This window comes from Nicotiana tabacum, chromosome 3 (genome assembly GCF_000715075.1).
Source record: "Nicotiana tabacum cultivar K326 chromosome 3, ASM71507v2, whole genome shotgun sequence".
Taxonomy (NCBI): domain Eukaryota; kingdom Viridiplantae; phylum Streptophyta; class Magnoliopsida; order Solanales; family Solanaceae; genus Nicotiana; species Nicotiana tabacum.
Genome location: NC_134082.1, coordinates 147010089 through 147027245, shown reverse-complemented (window position 1 = coordinate 147027245; position 17157 = coordinate 147010089). Strand labels below are relative to the sequence as shown.

Here is a 17157-nt window from a genome sequence, read left to right as displayed (position 1 = left end):
AACAACAATGAATTTAATAGATCATGATTAGCAGCAATTGATGCTGTTCATTTCAAATATTAAAGAATAAAAAATATTTTCGACATGAAAACAAGTTACTACAGATAAATTAGAACTAAAAACCAATGTTCCTGTAAAGCTAAAATATCTAAGAGGTTAAATTATTGTGAATAAAACTAAACTGAACATAATGGGACAAGCATATATATATATGAATCAGCAGGCAACGCATAGCAATATCCCAAGCTTCAGCATTCAGAAAACGAAGGAGGAGAAGGAGGAGGGGGAGGAGAAAGAGTTCCTGAAATTGTTTAAAAATGGGTACAAGTTAAAACTTTTTTTAAAAAATGGGTATAGGTTAAATGGGGTAAAAATTGTATGGGGTAGCCACTATTTAAAGTGGTATTTACTTTTTATCCAATATTTTTAATGCTGAGCAATAGTAGCCACTAGTTTATTAAAATTAATATGAAAGGACGTTGTTACCCTTTCCTTCCCAAACGGAAATACAGTGGTATCACAGGTTGGATAGATACGCTATTTTCAGATTCTCTTTCTGGGCTATTCTCTCTGCATATTCTTTCTGGGCTATTCTCTTTGCATATTCTTCTTCCATTCCCAACCTCCATTTTCTTTCTTTTTCTTTATCGTCTTCTTCCTATATATTTTGCTTTGTCTTTGTCGTTGAAAAGTAACTCCTTTTTTATGATCTCAGAAAAGCTATGCCAGAGTATGTAGTTAATGGAGAATGGGAGATTGAGTCAAAGGAATATACAAGGCCTACTCCTCGAACATTGGTCCTGAATTAGACTAACACGCTCAAAAGTTAAGGACAATAGGTCCTAAACTTATAGTTACAAGTTCAAAAGTTAAGGACAATAGGTCCTGAAGTCCTGAACTTAGACTAACAAGCTCAAAAGTTAAGGACAATAGGTCCTGAACTTAGACTAACAAGCTCAAAGGTTAATGACACTTGGTCCTGAACTTACAGTTACAAGTTCAAAAGTTAAGGACATTTGGTCCTGAACTTAGACTAACAAGCTCAAAAGTTAAGGACATTTGGTCCTGAACTTAGTCTTACAAGCTTAAAAGTTAAGGACAATAGGTCCTGAACTTTGAGTTCCAAGTTCAAAAGTTAAGGACATGTAGTTCTGAAGTCCTAAACTTAGAGTTGCAAGTTCAAAAGTTAAGGACACCTGGTCCTGAACTTTATGAGCAGAAGAGTGTTTTCGTCCGGGCAGGTAAAGTTTATTAAAGCAGTGTCTAAAGACTAAAGATATTTTAAACATTGGCTTAAAAGTAAATACATGTGTTATTAGTGGCTGACCGTGCACTTCCCCCTTAAATGGGGGCGACCAAATAGGGCGCCCCATGCAATTTTTACTTTTTTTCTTGGGGGATTTGCATCTATACCCGCTTTTTGTGTCACGTTTTAACTTGTGCCCGCTTTGCAAAAAAATTGCATCTATACCCGTAACTTCAGCATACGGGGCTGAAGTAGCAAATGCAATCACGCAAAATTTCAGCATTCTAATAGACGGGACTGAAGTTTTTGTTTTTGTAACTGGCGAACTTCAGCTGTAAATGGCGAACTTCAGCTCTAGAGCTGAAGTTTTTGTTTTGTAACTGGCGAACATCAGCTCTTGTAACTGGCGAACTTCAGCTCTAGAGCTGAAGTTTTTGTTTTTGTAACTGGCAAAGTTATTTAGTTCACTGTAAAAACTTCAGCACTATATAAGCAATGGCCATTTTATTTCTTATTGCATACAACTATACAAGTAACTTGGTGTTTCCTTGTCATGGGCAAGATGCTAAATTTGTGGTGAATTGCTTTCACTTCAGCCTGAAGTTAAGGGTGAAAAAGGACATGGTGCCAAACAATGACCACTTGCAGATCCTTTCGTATTTCTTGACTGGAATACAGTAGTGTAAGAAAATTTTCGTCTTATAATTGAACTAGATATGTCTACACAAAATTTTAATAACTAAAGTTACATAGCAGCACCAACAGCAGCAGAAAAAGAAGAAGAAGAAGAAGAAGAAGAAGAAGAAGAAGAAGAAGAATAAAACGAAGGAGGAGAAGGAGTAGGAGAAAGGGGGTTGAAGTTATTTAAAAAGTAGGTACAAGTTAAAAAAATTTAAAAAATATGGGTATAGGTTAAATGGGGGCGACCAAATAGGGCGCCCTGTGCAATTTTTACTTTTTTCTTCTTATTGACATAAATGAGGCAGCCCATAACATTATGGGCCATAAGCCCATAAGTTAAAAAAGCACCACAAATGAACAAAAAGCCTCGTCACCGGTGCAGCTAAAGCAGTAGCAAAGCCCCTCCCTCATCACCGCTGCCTCATCACCGGCGCAGCTAAAGCAGTAGCAAAACCCCCCTTTTACGACACTAAAAGAGATCTTAACGCGCCGCCCTATCTCAGCCACGATCCGTCTCACCGTCGATGCGGGTGCAGCTAAGCTCGGCCCACCAGTAGGACCGGCCCTGGGTCAATACAAGCTCAACTCCATGGCTTTCTGCAAGGACTTCAATGCTCGGACCCAGAAGTTCAAGCCCGGTACACCTATGGCCATCACCATATCGGCGTTCAAGGACGGGACTTTCAAGTTCACCGTTAAGTCTCCGTCAGTTACATGGTACCTAAAGCAGGCTACTGGAATTGAGCTGGGAAGTGGTCGCCCTGGTCATGTAACGACGTCAACTCTAACCCTAAAGCATGTTTATGAGATTGCTAAAATCAAACAGAGTGATCTATTTTGCCAGTACATGCCCTTGGAGTCGATTTGTAAGTCTATTATTGGGACGTCGAATTCTATGGGGATTAAAGTTCAGAAGGAGCTGGATTAAATGAAACTATTGAACTGTATTTTTGCTATTTCTGTAGTTTTTGTACTAAGATTTGGAAATGAAGAGTAGTAAAGTTGGTTGAAGTAACGATTTTGCTGTTTAAGGAAGCATGATATGAATTATGAATGTTTTCTTAGCAATAAAGTTAGTTTTTTTGAAGTCCATTAGAGTTGTTTGAGCAAGATTAATGCTTTTTGATACCGTTACTGTGAATCGAGAAGAATGAGCTAACCTATGTGGATTCTACTGCCTCTCTTTTTCTATTTGTGTGTGTAAGCATTAGTTATCGTAGGTAGAGCCGAGGATGGAAAATTAGACCGATCATTTTTTGCTATTGATACAAGGTCTGTTACGATGATAGTAATCCTTATATGGTGCAATCTTGGTTTAGGGAAATGTTCCTTGTTAGGTTAGAGAATGGATGGCTGCGGTAAGAAGGATGTAGCCAACGAATAGTGGTTATGGTGTTATGTCATACTGATTGTCACAACTTATTCTGGATTTTTGAATTGTATGTTCAAGTAACTGTCTGTTTTTGCCTGTTGCTCTGGGTACTTCTGACAGAATTGGATTATACAGGGAATATTAGCACGACTCCTGCTGAATGATGACACCCACGAAAAGGGAAAAGGTTCAAAAGTTAGCCTATGTTTGTCATAGAATAAGACAGGTTCTGTAGTGTTTTCTCACGGATTTTTTTCTTTGAAATTTAGCTCTTTTATTTGATAAGTTTGCTGAGTTCTCTGCTGTTAGTTTTGGCATTCATCTAGAAAGCATTTCGTGCAATTTTTTAGTCAAGTCTTCCATTTCTACATTTGCCGTTTCACAATTTTTTTAACTCTTCCATTGGAGGTAGTCTCTAATCTTAGTCTTATAAAATAGACCATATCTTTAATGCCCTAATGTAAGTATAGATTCCATAGCCATCTCTTGCATCGAGTTGGGCGCTTGGTGTCTGTCTTATCTTTAATTATCAATCCCTCTTAGCATCCTTAAGCTGTTGAAACCATAGTTGCTTGTGTATTTTATTTGCCATATCCTATTCTTTTCCTCATTTTATGCATCTAAGTTTCCTGGCAGGAGATTGTAAGCCAGTTGTCAGGTTTGATCATTGATTGCCATTTTCCATAAATGTTGTTCTTTAACTATTTACTAGAGTACTTGAAAAGCCCTTACTGAGAACTTCTGCTTAAGTGTAGTAGGCATCTACCTAGTAGGTTCTTGCTTTTCTTTTATCCTTGTTACCTTAAGTCTTAACAGCTCTGTAATTTGAGCGATCATTGTTGCATATCTAGAGCTAAATGAGATAGATCTGGCATTGCTGGTTGTACATATAGAGCATTGCAAATTGTAACCTCTATATCAAATGTTATATATATATATATATATATATATATATATATATATATATATGTATGTATGTATATGTATATGTATATGTATGACTGCTAGTGGTTAGTGTTGAGTTCTCACTACTCTTTCGTTCATCTTAGTAATCTACCGGTTATTATTGTGCTTTTCATATATTTTTTGGTTCTTATGATGCTGTTATTTTTTCTTTTTCTATGGTTTTTATTGATGGTACCGATATATTGCCTCTTTTCGTCTTTTGAGCCGCGGGTCTTTCGGAAACAACCTCTCTATCCCTCGGGGTAAAGGTAAGGTCTGCGTATACACTATCCTCCCTAGACCCCACTAGTGGGATTTCACTGGGTCGTTGTTGTTGTTGCTGTTCTTTAACTATTTAGACTTGCATCATAGTAACAGGCAATTACCGGGAGTCATTCAGAAAAACAAACTTACTGAAGCCAGAACTTTGCTAGTTTTTTTATAGTATCTGATACAAAGACAAGCACCTTAGCTGAAAGTATGGCTTCTGTTAGTTTAACAATGTGAAGAGAATAGGCAGACCCACTGAAAGAACTTTGGTGATTTTGACCTTGTCAGCATAGTTATTTAATTGGATACAAAGAAATCTGATCTAGACTTTTAATGCTTCTGTGTCTTGCATTTTTCCTTCTAGTATAGGGCATGAAGGAACAATTCTTCATGCTATGACAGCAATACGTTATGGGTTGAGATCGAGTGTTATGGCTTTATTTGAAGTTACTATTTTATGTGGTACTAGTTTTCATTAACCTAGAGAGTCCTGAAAAGATTTGCATTTTGCAAATTTTATTTTGGGTAGCGGGAGCTAGGAGAAAGTATTATCGTCTCATGATCACTCTGGTGTTAGATGGTAAAATTCACTTTTCCTTCTGGTGTGAAGAAGGGAAAAGGACTCTAAACACTACCTTTGTGCTTGCAAAGGTAGCATGTTTCCTATAATAGTTATTTGGCAGTGGTGGTTGTTGCTAGTCCATATTCTTGTTTGTGCATGAATGAAGTTTCTGTCTTTCTGAGAATGATATACCCCGCTTGAGGTTAATCATCCGAGGTGTATTAATTCCACTAAAATATTGAAAGTTGTTTCTCAGAATTGTAATCTAGATAGTTGTTCCCTAAAGAAGTGCATTTCAGTTTCTCTGAAATCTTGAAATCTGGTTGTTTAAACTTCTAATTTTTGCTGGTGTTTCCTATTTAGTTCTTTCTTATGTTATATGGGAAAATTTAAGAAAAGAGATTGTTGAGTGAGTTGTATTTTATGGTCCAAATGATATACAACAATGTGCTACTTGTAATTCATTGTATAAATAGTACTTTTCCTGATTACTATTCATTGTAAAAAAGAACTGGCTAGAAGGCAATAAGCCAAATTCAGTCCTTTCTAGAGACATGACTTTGACTAGGTATAGATTGAATGGCGCATACTGTTATCTTTGCAAAGTTCTGATATTTTATGAAGCAAGTTAGTTCAACTAAGAACACTCAAACTGTTCAAATATTAGTAATACATTTTGACGCTAATTTTTTTAAAAAACTTCAGGGATCATCTTGGTTCAATATGATATATACCAGGGTCAAATATTCCATCCATCGACTCTAAAAGCTACCTTTGTGTTTGCAAAACTAACAAAGTTGGGTTCAATATCACACTAGTGTTAAATATTCAAGGCTTTAATTTGTGGTTGCAAAATTAAGCGTTGTGTCCAGATCATTGCAAAGGGACAGTGACATTCTCCCCAAGATCTCAAGTTGCTTTCTCAATATTTTTATTGTATCTTATTTGGAAAGGACAAATATTTAGGGGTCCCAAAAAAGAGTTAAAAAGAGCAAAAGTCTGAAAGGACAGGATCCCTTATCCAAAAGGGGAAGATAGGTGATCAACCAACTTTTTTTACGATAAGACATTGAAAAAACGAACGATGACCTAGAAAACAACAATCTTACTTGATTATTTAAATACTACTCGACTAAAGAAGAGCAAAATAAATCAATTCTCAGTATGCTTTTGGATATTCAATGAGTAATGCTTTTTTCTTTTGAAAAATGAAGCTTCTTTTTTGCTTTCACCATCAAAATTTCAGATATTTTTCCTGATAAGTCCTGTAAAGTACAACACTATGGTTCTTATATTACCTGCCAATGCAGCTGTGAATTGGAGAGTCCAAATTGGTCGACATATCTGTACAAGATATCCTACAAATTTTTGAGCACACAAATGAGAATAGTAAAACATAAATACATAATTAGTGTTTGCCTTATTAAAAAGGCATCTAAATTCATTTATATGGGTATCAGGCAGAAGAACTTCATGGAAGATTATAATAAAACTGAATTTCAAGAGATACATAAACAATTGACATCCTTTCGCCGAAAAAATTATACTGTATTATATAGATAGATAAAAAAAATATTTTATCTATATATACTAGATGTTGAATGCATTTATCTTATTCGTATTTTACTTCCTCATATTTAGACTCCCCTTGCTAAAAATCTTGTTATATTAGGTTTTTGTTATGAAATATAAGTCAAAATAACAATATAGAACAAGAAAATAAAAGCGATTTAGTAAAACATGAACAAGAAATGGAGATAGAGAGAAGGAAGAGATTTTCTTCTTCAATTGTGTGTATTTTCCTATCAATTACAAGGCCTTTATATAGGCATGAAAAGTGAAGAAAATATGTCATGAAACATGTCATTGAACATACAAAATATGTCATTGAATATGTTATTAAGCATTTGAGATGAAGATCATGGAGGAAGAGTAGACATCCACCATAATATGATATTTATCATAACACTCCCCCTTGGATGTCCATAGATAATGTGCCTCGTTAAAACCTTACTAGGAAAAAAACTCTATGGAAAAAAAAATCTCAGTGAAGGAAAAAGAGTACACATGTTTAGAAATACGCATTTTGGTTGTCTCGTTAAAAACCTTGCAAGGAAAATCCAGTGGGACAAAACCTTGTAAGGAAAAAAGAGTACAACGCGTATATACTCCCCCTGATGAGAGCATCAATTCACATCCTTGATCATTCACATCTCAATCTTGTACACTAGTTTCTTGAAGGTTGACGTCGGTAGAGATTTGGTGAACAAATCAGCCATATTATGAATCTTCCCTTCAATACAAAATTGTGGGTAGTTTGCAACACTTCAAATCACATTTGTCTCGAATAATATTTATTATAGACCTCAACCATACACATTCTCGACTTTCTTCATGAATAACAATTATCTCAGCATGATTAGATAAAGTAGCCACGATTGATTGCTTAGTCGATCGCCAAGATATGGCAGTGCCTCCATATGTAAACATATAGCATGTTTGAGATCAAGCCTTGTGTGTGTCAGATAAATACCCTGCATCGGTATAACCAACAAGACCAGGACTGCAATCATTGCCATAAAATAAGCCCACATCGGTAGTCCCTTTTAGATAACGCAATATATGTTTGATTTCATTCCAATGTCTCCTTGTATGAGCAGAGTTATATCTTGCTAAGACATTAACTGAAAAAGTTATGTCACGCCTTGTATTGTTAGCAAGATACATTAGTACATCAATTGCACTAAGATATAATACTTCAATACCAAGAAGTTCTTCATTATTTTCATGAGGTCTGAATGGATCTTTATTTATATCGAGTGATCTCACAACCATCAGGGTACTCAATGGATGTGCTTTATCCATATAGAATCACTTTAAAATCTTTTAAGTGTATGCTGATTGATGGACAAAAATTTCATCTTTCATATACTCAATTTGTAACCAAGACAAAATTTTGTTTTTGTCTTTACAAGATCTTTCATTTCAAATTCTTTCTTTAAACAGTCTACTACTTCAGGAAGCTCCCTGGGAGTTCTAATGATATTTAAATCATCAACATACACGACGATTATAACAAATTCAAATCCAGATCCTTTTATAAAGACACAAGGACAAATTGAATTATTTTTGTACCATTCTTTCAACAAGTACTCTCGTGGGTGATTATACCACATGCGCACTGATTGTATCAATCCGTATAAGGATTATTGAAGCTTTATTTAATAAATTTCTTGGGAACCATAATATGCTTCAGAACAATTTAAATCCTTCAATAATTTTCATTATACGCATATCACGTTTTTCATATATTGCCAGATTAAAACCTGAAATGCCAGGTTATTTACAAATCTTCTTGTGACACAAGTCGTCTTTATGTCTATCGACTTGTCTTTTTTCGCACAAGAACACATTTATACCTCCACTGGCTTTATACTTTCAGGTGTTTGGACTATCCGTCCAACTTCACATTTTTCAGGTAAAATCAATCTTGATTGTGTTTTATTTTTAATTTTATTTTTGGCCAATCATTTATCTGTCCAAATTTCATGACAGATTTGAGCTCAAGATCCTCGTCAATATTAATAATATTGAGTGCTACATTATATTAACAATATCGTCGATGATCACTTTACGTCGGTTCCATATTACCTAATAAAGATATAACTTATTGAGATCTCTTTATCTCATTATTTTCAGGTACCTGAGCCTCACCCATGAGGTCTTATGAAGTGTTATGTCGTGGTTCTCTTCTAGGGCACTTGCCTCCTTATTATGACCATTTTGAATATTTGTCCATCTCCTTCTTCAAGGAGTTTTATCTTTGGAACCGATTGGTCTGTTACGCTTCATGCGTGCCATAGACTCTGTCCCTCATGGACTTTATTCTATTTGGAACAGTAGCAGCTGAAATATGACATTTAGCTTTGGGTCAGCAAATGCGTCTGGCAATAATTTGTAAATGAATTATCACTTGAACTTCAAGTTGGGATCACCAACACATTTTCCAACCTTCTTTGGGAACTCATATTTGTGCATTTTGGTGGCATAATCAAATCATATAGCATATCCATATTTCTATATAGAAATTATTTAGTTTCTGACCCTGAACCGATTGTGATAGGGAGAAATTTTTATAAGTTGGCTAGATGCGTACAAGTGCTGCTGTATATTAAATAATACATCTCATACCAAATTTCATTTTTGTTAGTTTTGTTCTCATAACCAATGATTTAGCTATAATTGGAGGCATACAATTTCTGCTAAACCAACTTGGATTTAAACCAGTATTATTAAGATAAATCATCATAATTTATATTCTGGAATTGTGCTCTAATAACTTGAGCAAGTAATCTTGCAAAAGCCAAACTGCAAGTTGATAACAAATGCATATGTGACCATAGAATAAATGCATTTATTAAAATCATATAGTAGTAAACGGTCTATATGGCAGGTGACTGGGTCCATATATTTATTAGCTTTTTATTTGTTCCAGAAATCAAGGGATTCAATCCCAACCTTAACTGGTGTATCATGAGAATAAGCAGCACAAGATAATTCTTGAAGAATCTTCTATTCTTCAATATATGCCAATGTAATTCTCAATTAATTTTTTGCATCATAATTGAACCAGGATGGTCAACCGGTTATGCTAACTAATATTTGTTTTAGTAAACCTCTAGTTTACTTGTGGCATATGATTCCATCATCATACTTATATTTGTGTAGTACAAATAGAAAGAAAATCGGGTAACCTTTCATATTTACCTGGTATGATTGTAGAAATATGAATATATTCAATCTTCCTTTCATTTATAGTCTCAATATGCCAACCACTTTGACTTATACATTTGAAACTCAAAAAGTTTCTTTTGAGATTTTACAATATCAATGTCATGAATAATTTTATTCATCCGGGTAGTAACAAATTAGTTTTTTCGGAGCTCTTAACAATTTTTGTACTACAAGATCTTTTATCATACCATTCATATGGTAAATGTCTCCTTCATGGAGAAACTTATATCATAATAAATTGTCATGGTCAGAATTATCATAAGCAAAATCATTTCTTGCTTTAATTTTGCCTTTAATAACTTTTATAAGGCATGACAAAAATAATATTTGGCGTATCATATGTACGCGACCAATGACATATTCATGTAACCATACAATAATATTTATTCTCTTTATTTCACTCAAACCTCCTTTAGAGGTGAGTTGTGTGGTATTCATATAATCATGAATTACATGTCTTTATTCATTATTTTTATCACATATTGTCACATTCAACTTTAGGAATGAGTTTGCATTCTCAATGCTTATCACAAGTCACATTCTTTTCAAGAAATGGATCATAATCAGCGACGTGCTTTATTATTTTCACACCAATTTGATGGTAAACATTGCCTTCACATTTTGAAGGACTATTTTGAGAACCCTTATTGTTCTCCTTTTATAATCATAGTGATAATTATTATTATTTTGATCTTTGGAACGCCCACGTTCGTTGTTCAACCACTTGTCTTCATTTAAACTTATTATGCACTGCTACCACATTCACTTCAAGAATGGAGCAAATCAAGTGGGACAATCTTCATGCCTTTAATGAAAAATATATTATTTTTCTTTAGTCATCATTATATCATCAATATGGTATAGTGGGACTCAAACTTAATGTCTTACCAATATAAAGACATGTTAGGCCATAATGAATTGGGACTCAAACTCAACTCTTATCATTATGGAGCATCCCAATGTCTTACCCTCAATCAATGGTATAATAGACTAAACAATATTGAGATTCATTCTCAAGCCTTAATTTCAATCACATGCCAAGAAAGTTATACACAACTAAATTACAACTTAGCAAATCAAATTTGCTTTCTTAAATAAGTGTACAAATCTCAAATCAGTTTAAAGTTTTATTAATTATTTGTAGCATCTATATGAAATACAATCGTTTGTAGTCAGAATATTTCTTCTAAATTCTATTAGAGTTTAAATGGATTATAAAATCATTGTCATAATATTTATTGAGCTTCTCTAAAAAATATTGTTGTTTTCGGGGTATACCCTACCTATTGGATTTGAATTAATGCCATGACTTTCCTTCACTCAATTCAACCAAGTAATTAGTGAATAAATTTATCAAAAGTACAACATATAGGTAACAACACATATATAATACTAATACATAAATTCAACATTTATATTACCTGAAAAGTGACATTATAGATAACAACTTCCTAGTTGTAGCTTATGCATCATTCATATAAAATACTTAAAAATGGTAAGTCAATAGCAAGCATCAAGTAGATCATAAATACTCGAAAATACCTCTTCTAGTAGTCATACTAATCACTGTTTACTTTCAAATGATACGATCATAAATTATGAAGTGTACTTTCTTAATAGCTGGTTTGTTTTCCAAATTTCAAAGAAGTAATTAATCAACCTAGATAAAGATGTGAAGTATTTCTTGTTTTCTTCAAGATGATTTATGCTTCTAATCAGTATGACCAATTTTTTTTTAATTCCTTTTTTTATTTATTTATATGCAAGTACAAAAACCCAAAAGGAAAAAATATTCATCCAAGTTAAAGAAAATATTAAAAGCTGCAGGACATATTGAAGATAGTCAACATACAAATATGCATAAGACAACTTATATAACATATCTTTGGTTACCATGACATGCATCATATCAACAATTAACTAGTTACTATGATTTTCACATATAAAACTTCGAAAATTTCATTCCATTTATGTGATATAAAAGATGTAATATTAATATATGCTTATGCAATACAGGTGTAATACAGAGTTATGTGCATATGAGATATTAAAGGAATGACAAGTATAAGATAAACATACTTTCTTACGTTTCATTACTTACCATATGTAGTTTCTCTTTACATCAAACCATGAGATGATATGTATGGCTTCTAATTGCAATTTTTCTGGATGTAGAATTTTTTTTGTAGATATATATACAATTGGTCAGAGACTCGTGCTGATAACGTGTTATGAAATATAACTCAAAGTAACAATATGGAATAAGAAAATAAAAGCGATTTAGTAAAACATGAACAAGAAATGGAGATAGAGAGAAGGAAGAGATTTTCTTCTTCAATTGTGTGTATTTTCCTATCTATTACAAGGCCTTTATATAGGCATGAAAAGTGAAGAAAATATGTCATTGAACATAGAAAATATGTTATTGAATATGTCATTAAGCATTTGAGAGGAAGATCACGGAGGAAGAGTAGACATCCACCATAATATGATATTTATCATAACAGTCTTTATAAAAAGATTAGGAATGAAGATATTCGAGAGAAGGTGGGTGTGGCCCCCATGGAGGACAAGATGCGGGAAGCAAGACTCAGATGGTTCGGGCACATTCAAAGGAAGAGCACTGATGCACCGGTGAGGAGGTGTGAGCGACTGACTGTGGTGGGCACGAGGAGAGGTAGAGGGCGACCTAAGAAGAATTGGAGAGAGGTGATCAGGCAGGACATGGTGCGACTTAGGATTGCTGAGGACATGACCCAGCGAATTATGGAGGTCGAGCATTAAGGTTGTAAGCTAGGGGAAAGTTATGAATATTTCTACAGCGCACTAGAGTGAGATTAGCCAGTTAGGAGTTAGTTTTAGGATGCTAGTGGTCATCTACTGATGCAGGCTTTATCTGTTGGTTATTATTATACCTTCCATCTATTTCGTATTTCTTATATTGTTGTTATTTTATTATGATTCTATTGATGACACTAGTATATCGTCTCTTGTTGCTTTCTTGAGCCGAGAGTCTCCTGGAAACAGTCTCTCTGCCCCTCGGGGTAGGAGTAAGGTTTGCGTACATATTACCCTCCCCAGACCCCACTTGTAGGATTATATTGGGTTGTTGTTGTTGTTGTATAATAAAACCATTTTTTCTCCTACGGTTCAACGTATCCACAGTGATGCTGGTGTTGCTTTCTCGTTCCTACCACAATTTTTTTTAGCATTTTACTTATTTTAATTAATTAATGGTAGACAAGTCACTGTTAGCGAAGCCTTTATACACCATTTTAACAGTTTTCATGAATCATGATAGAGTGAAAGCAACGTTCTTATCATCTTTTTATTTCAACCACAAACCTAAGAAAAAAAGAACGAAAAAGAAAAGAAAAAATTGAAAGCAAACCTCCTGCAATTTTTGGTTATGTAACACTTACCTTTCTGATGTTTCCTATATTACATAAATCTCTCTTATTTATTTAAATTATTATACAACTAATGTTTAGGAATGAAAATCTTGGAGCCACGATAAATTGTCTTCCTATAGGTACACTTACATAAGTATTATATCAGTCCATTAAGGCATTTTGCTTCCTCCTCTAAAAAATAAGTTGCCGTACGAATAGAAATAATAAATGAATCCAAAACGAAAAAAAAAAAGAAGCAAGTCATAACGTGTACAACAACAACAAGAATACACAACCACGAAAAATAGCAGAATGAAGTAGTAATCAACTAGAATAATACCCAAAAAATATGATCAAATTTTATGATTCTTGAGAAAAACATATTTAGAAGAAAAATGAGAGAGAATATGCAGACACTTGGTCTGATATAAACAAATATTCTTGAGTGCTACATTTTCAACAAATAAAAGTTCCCATCTTTTAGGTATTTTAATGGTTTCGTCAGACCAAAATTAAAATAAGTGAAATTTATGCAATATAATTATAGTATTTTATTGTCCCTGTTCATTTTTGTCCGTGTTGAATAATTTAAACTTGCTCTGATCAATTTGTAAATCTTACAGCTCGGCAACTCCCCACCACATTTCAACACGCTCCCACAGCCGTCGGCGGCCTAAAGACTAGTACTATAATACATAGCACAGGGGAAACCATACCACACTCCCATTTTCTATCTCTGTTCTCCTCCTTTTTGTTTCCTAGAAGTTTCACAAAGAGCAAGAAAAGTTGAAAAAGTTTCAATCTTGACCTTTGTTCTTGTATATCAAATCTGAAGTTTTGATCTTTTTTCTTAGTTTGTGTAAAATTTGCATTATCTTGGGTTGAATTCTTGATTTGAGGATAAGAATATGGGGTTTGAGAAAGATGAAGCAAGTTCATCATCCCATGTATTGAGCATCCCAAGAGAAGATACACCACTTATAGGCAAGACTCAACACCTCTCTTCTCCTTCAAAAACTTTTGCTAATATTTTCATAGCAATAGTTGGAGCTGGAGTTCTTGGTCTTCCTTACACTTTCAAGAGAACTGGATGGGTTTTAGGTTCAATTATGCTTTTCTCAGTTGCCTTTCTTACCTACCACTGTATGATGCTTTTGGTTTATTCAAGGCGTAGGATTGAATCCCAACTCAAAGCTGTAAAAGTTTCATCTTTTGGTGACTTGGGATTTGCTGTGTGTGGACCTGTGGGTAGATTTGCTGTTGATGCTATGATTGTTCTATCCCAAGCTGGTTTTTGTATCAGCTACTTGATTTTTGTAGCTAATACTTTAGCATATTTGTTCAATTACTCCATCACAAAACCAGATCCCAAAATCTTGGGATTTTCACCCAAATCAGTGTATATTTGGGGCTGTTTCCCATTCCAGTTGGGGTTGAATTCAATTCCCACACTGACCCTTTTAGCCCCTTTGAGCATATTTGCTGATATTGTTGATTTAGGAGCTATGGGTGTAGTGATGGTTGAGGATGTAATGATTTACCTTACAAACAGACCAGTTCTTGAAATGTTTGGTGGGTTTAATGTGTTTTTCTATGGTCTTGGTGTAGCTGTCTATGCTTTTGAAGGGATTGGAATGGTTTTGCCTCTGGAATCAGAGACAAGAGACAAGGACAAATTTGGGAAAATCTTGGGTTTGGCAATGGCTTTCATATCTTTGATGTTTGGTGCTTTTGGAATATTGGGTTATTTTGCTTTTGGAGAAGATACTAAGGATATAATCACTACAAATCTTGGGCAAGGTTTGCTCAGCAGTTTGGTTCAAATTGGCCTTTGCATAAACTTGTTTTTAACTTTCCCACTGATGATGAATCCTGTCTATGAAGTGATGGAAAGGAGATTTTGTGAAGGCAGTTACTGCTTGTGGATTAGATGGCTTGTGGTTTTGGCAGTGACTTTTGTGGCATTAGTGGTGCCTAATTTTGCTGATTTCTTGTCACTTGTTGGGAGCAGTGTGTGTATTATTTTGGGGTTTGTTTTGCCTGCTTTGTTTCACCTGATTGTGTTTAAGGATGAGCTGAGCTGGAATGGTTTGGCTTTTGATTCTGCTCTTATTGTTATGGGCACAGTTTTTGCAGTCTATGGCACCTCTTCTTCCCTGATGGAGATCTTAGCAAAAAAGGCATAACTTTTCCCATAGCATTTCAAAAGATGTACGAAGGAGAGACTTGGCTTAACTAGTAAAGTTGCCGCCGTGTGACCAGGAGGTCACGAGTTCGAGCCGTGGAGACAACCTCTTGTAGAAATATAGGGTAAGGCTGCGTACAATAGACTCTTGTGGTCCGACCCTTCCCTGGACCCGAGCTTAGTGCACCGGGTTGCCCTTTTATTTCAGAAGATGTATATTATGAACTCTTGGTTTAGATTGAGTTCAGATTACTTTTTAAGAAATTATTTTTTAGCAAAGAGTAAGCTCACTCTTTGTTCTTATTAGTAATAAGTTTGTTAAGTTATCCTTTCACAAATGATATACAGTATTGGTGTGAGGTGTGTGAGGGTCATATTCTTGTGTATTAATTGTTGCAATGCAACGTGTAATTGCTCAATTGGCCAGATTGGTTTTCTCTTCTTAATGCTAAGCACTACTTGTTATCATGCATATATAATATTCTTTGGGAATTGATTGCATTTGATAATCTATATTTTCTAAAAATGAAGTTTTGATTAATTATTGGTTCCATATTGAAGTTTTGGGTTGAAGCTTCTTTCTGTTTCCTCTCCATCTTTGCTTAGGAATGATTATGATCGAAATACAAGATCATTTCTAGCTCTTATGAGTTTGAAAATATAAATAAGCAAAGCAGAACTCATTAGTTTGTTGAAATTTATCCCGTGGATTTGGAAAATGCTCATGAATACATGAGTTTGATGGTTCCCTTGTAAAAGAATAAAGGTGATGTCTAGAGTTGCAACAATAGGGGTATCAAGTTGGCGAATCGCACTATAAAAGTTTGGAAGAGGGTGGTAGAAAGGTGGGTGAGGAGAAGTGTGTACTTCTAAGAACCAGTTCGAATTCATGTCGGGGGGTCGACTACAGAAGCCATTTATCTTGTGAGGAAATAGCCTTTTCGTTGATCCTTGAGCCGAGGATCTATCGGAAATAGCCTCGAAGGTAGAGAGTAAGGTCTGCATACACATTACCCTCCCCAGATCCCAGTGATGAGATTATACTGTGTTTGTTGTTGTTGTTGTGGCATGAAATAAAACTTTAAAATCAACATAGTCCTAGCCCCAATTTCACTTACAAGTTTATAACAATAGACTAACACAGTTTGAGGCTGCATTAGACACTTTGCCATCAAATTTTGTTCCAACTACAACATCACTCTACTGATCTTCCTAAGTATATCAAGATTGGTGACAAAATCTTTCTCTGGTGCAGTGAAGCAGATGTTACTTTTCTTGTTCCTACTAAGGGTGTATTGTGGGCCGGGCCTAGCCCGGGATCGTTAGCAAACGGGCCGGTCCCTACCGGTCCTTAAAGCCCACTGTGGGCCGGTCCTCACCAAATAGCCCGCGAGCCCGGGACCGACAGGCGGGCCTAGGCCGGTTCAACCGGGCCCAACGAGCCCAACGGCTATTTTTCAAAAAAAAAAAAGGCCAACGGTCTGAAATTTAAAAAGTAGTTGTTGGCCTGCAATTTTAGCCGTTTGGCTTTTTAAAAAATAGCCATTTGGCCCCTAAACTTTGTTTTAACCCCAAACTTTTTATAATTACATTTTTTCCCTATTCTCAACTATAAATACTCCCTCATTCTTTCATTTTTACTCACAAATTCATCAATCTCTCTCATTTCTCAAACTCAAATTGAAGTATTCAAGTCTTCACTCATCTCTC

At 34.9% G+C, this 17157-nt stretch overlaps 2 protein-coding genes across 2 annotated transcripts; both read left to right on the top strand.

Moving 5' to 3' along the window:
* Positions 1-190: 190 nt before the first annotated feature.
* On the top strand, positions 191-3019 carry LOC107828223 (large ribosomal subunit protein uL11m-like). The gene is made up of 3 exons (XM_075246518.1): positions 191-321; positions 716-797; positions 2376-3019. Exons 1-3 carry the CDS (start codon positions 191-193, stop codon positions 2853-2855), a joined length of 693 nt encoding a protein of 230 aa, XP_075102619.1. The 3' UTR covers positions 2856-3019.
* A 10563-nt stretch (positions 3020-13582) lies between these two features.
* LOC107828234 (amino acid transporter AVT3B-like) lies at positions 13583-15948 on the top strand. Its single transcript, XM_016655519.2, has one exon. It carries the CDS (start codon positions 14171-14173, stop codon positions 15446-15448), a length of 1278 nt encoding a protein of 425 aa, XP_016511005.1. The 5' UTR covers positions 13583-14170; the 3' UTR covers positions 15449-15948.
* The last annotated feature ends 1209 nt before the right edge of the window (positions 15949-17157 follow it).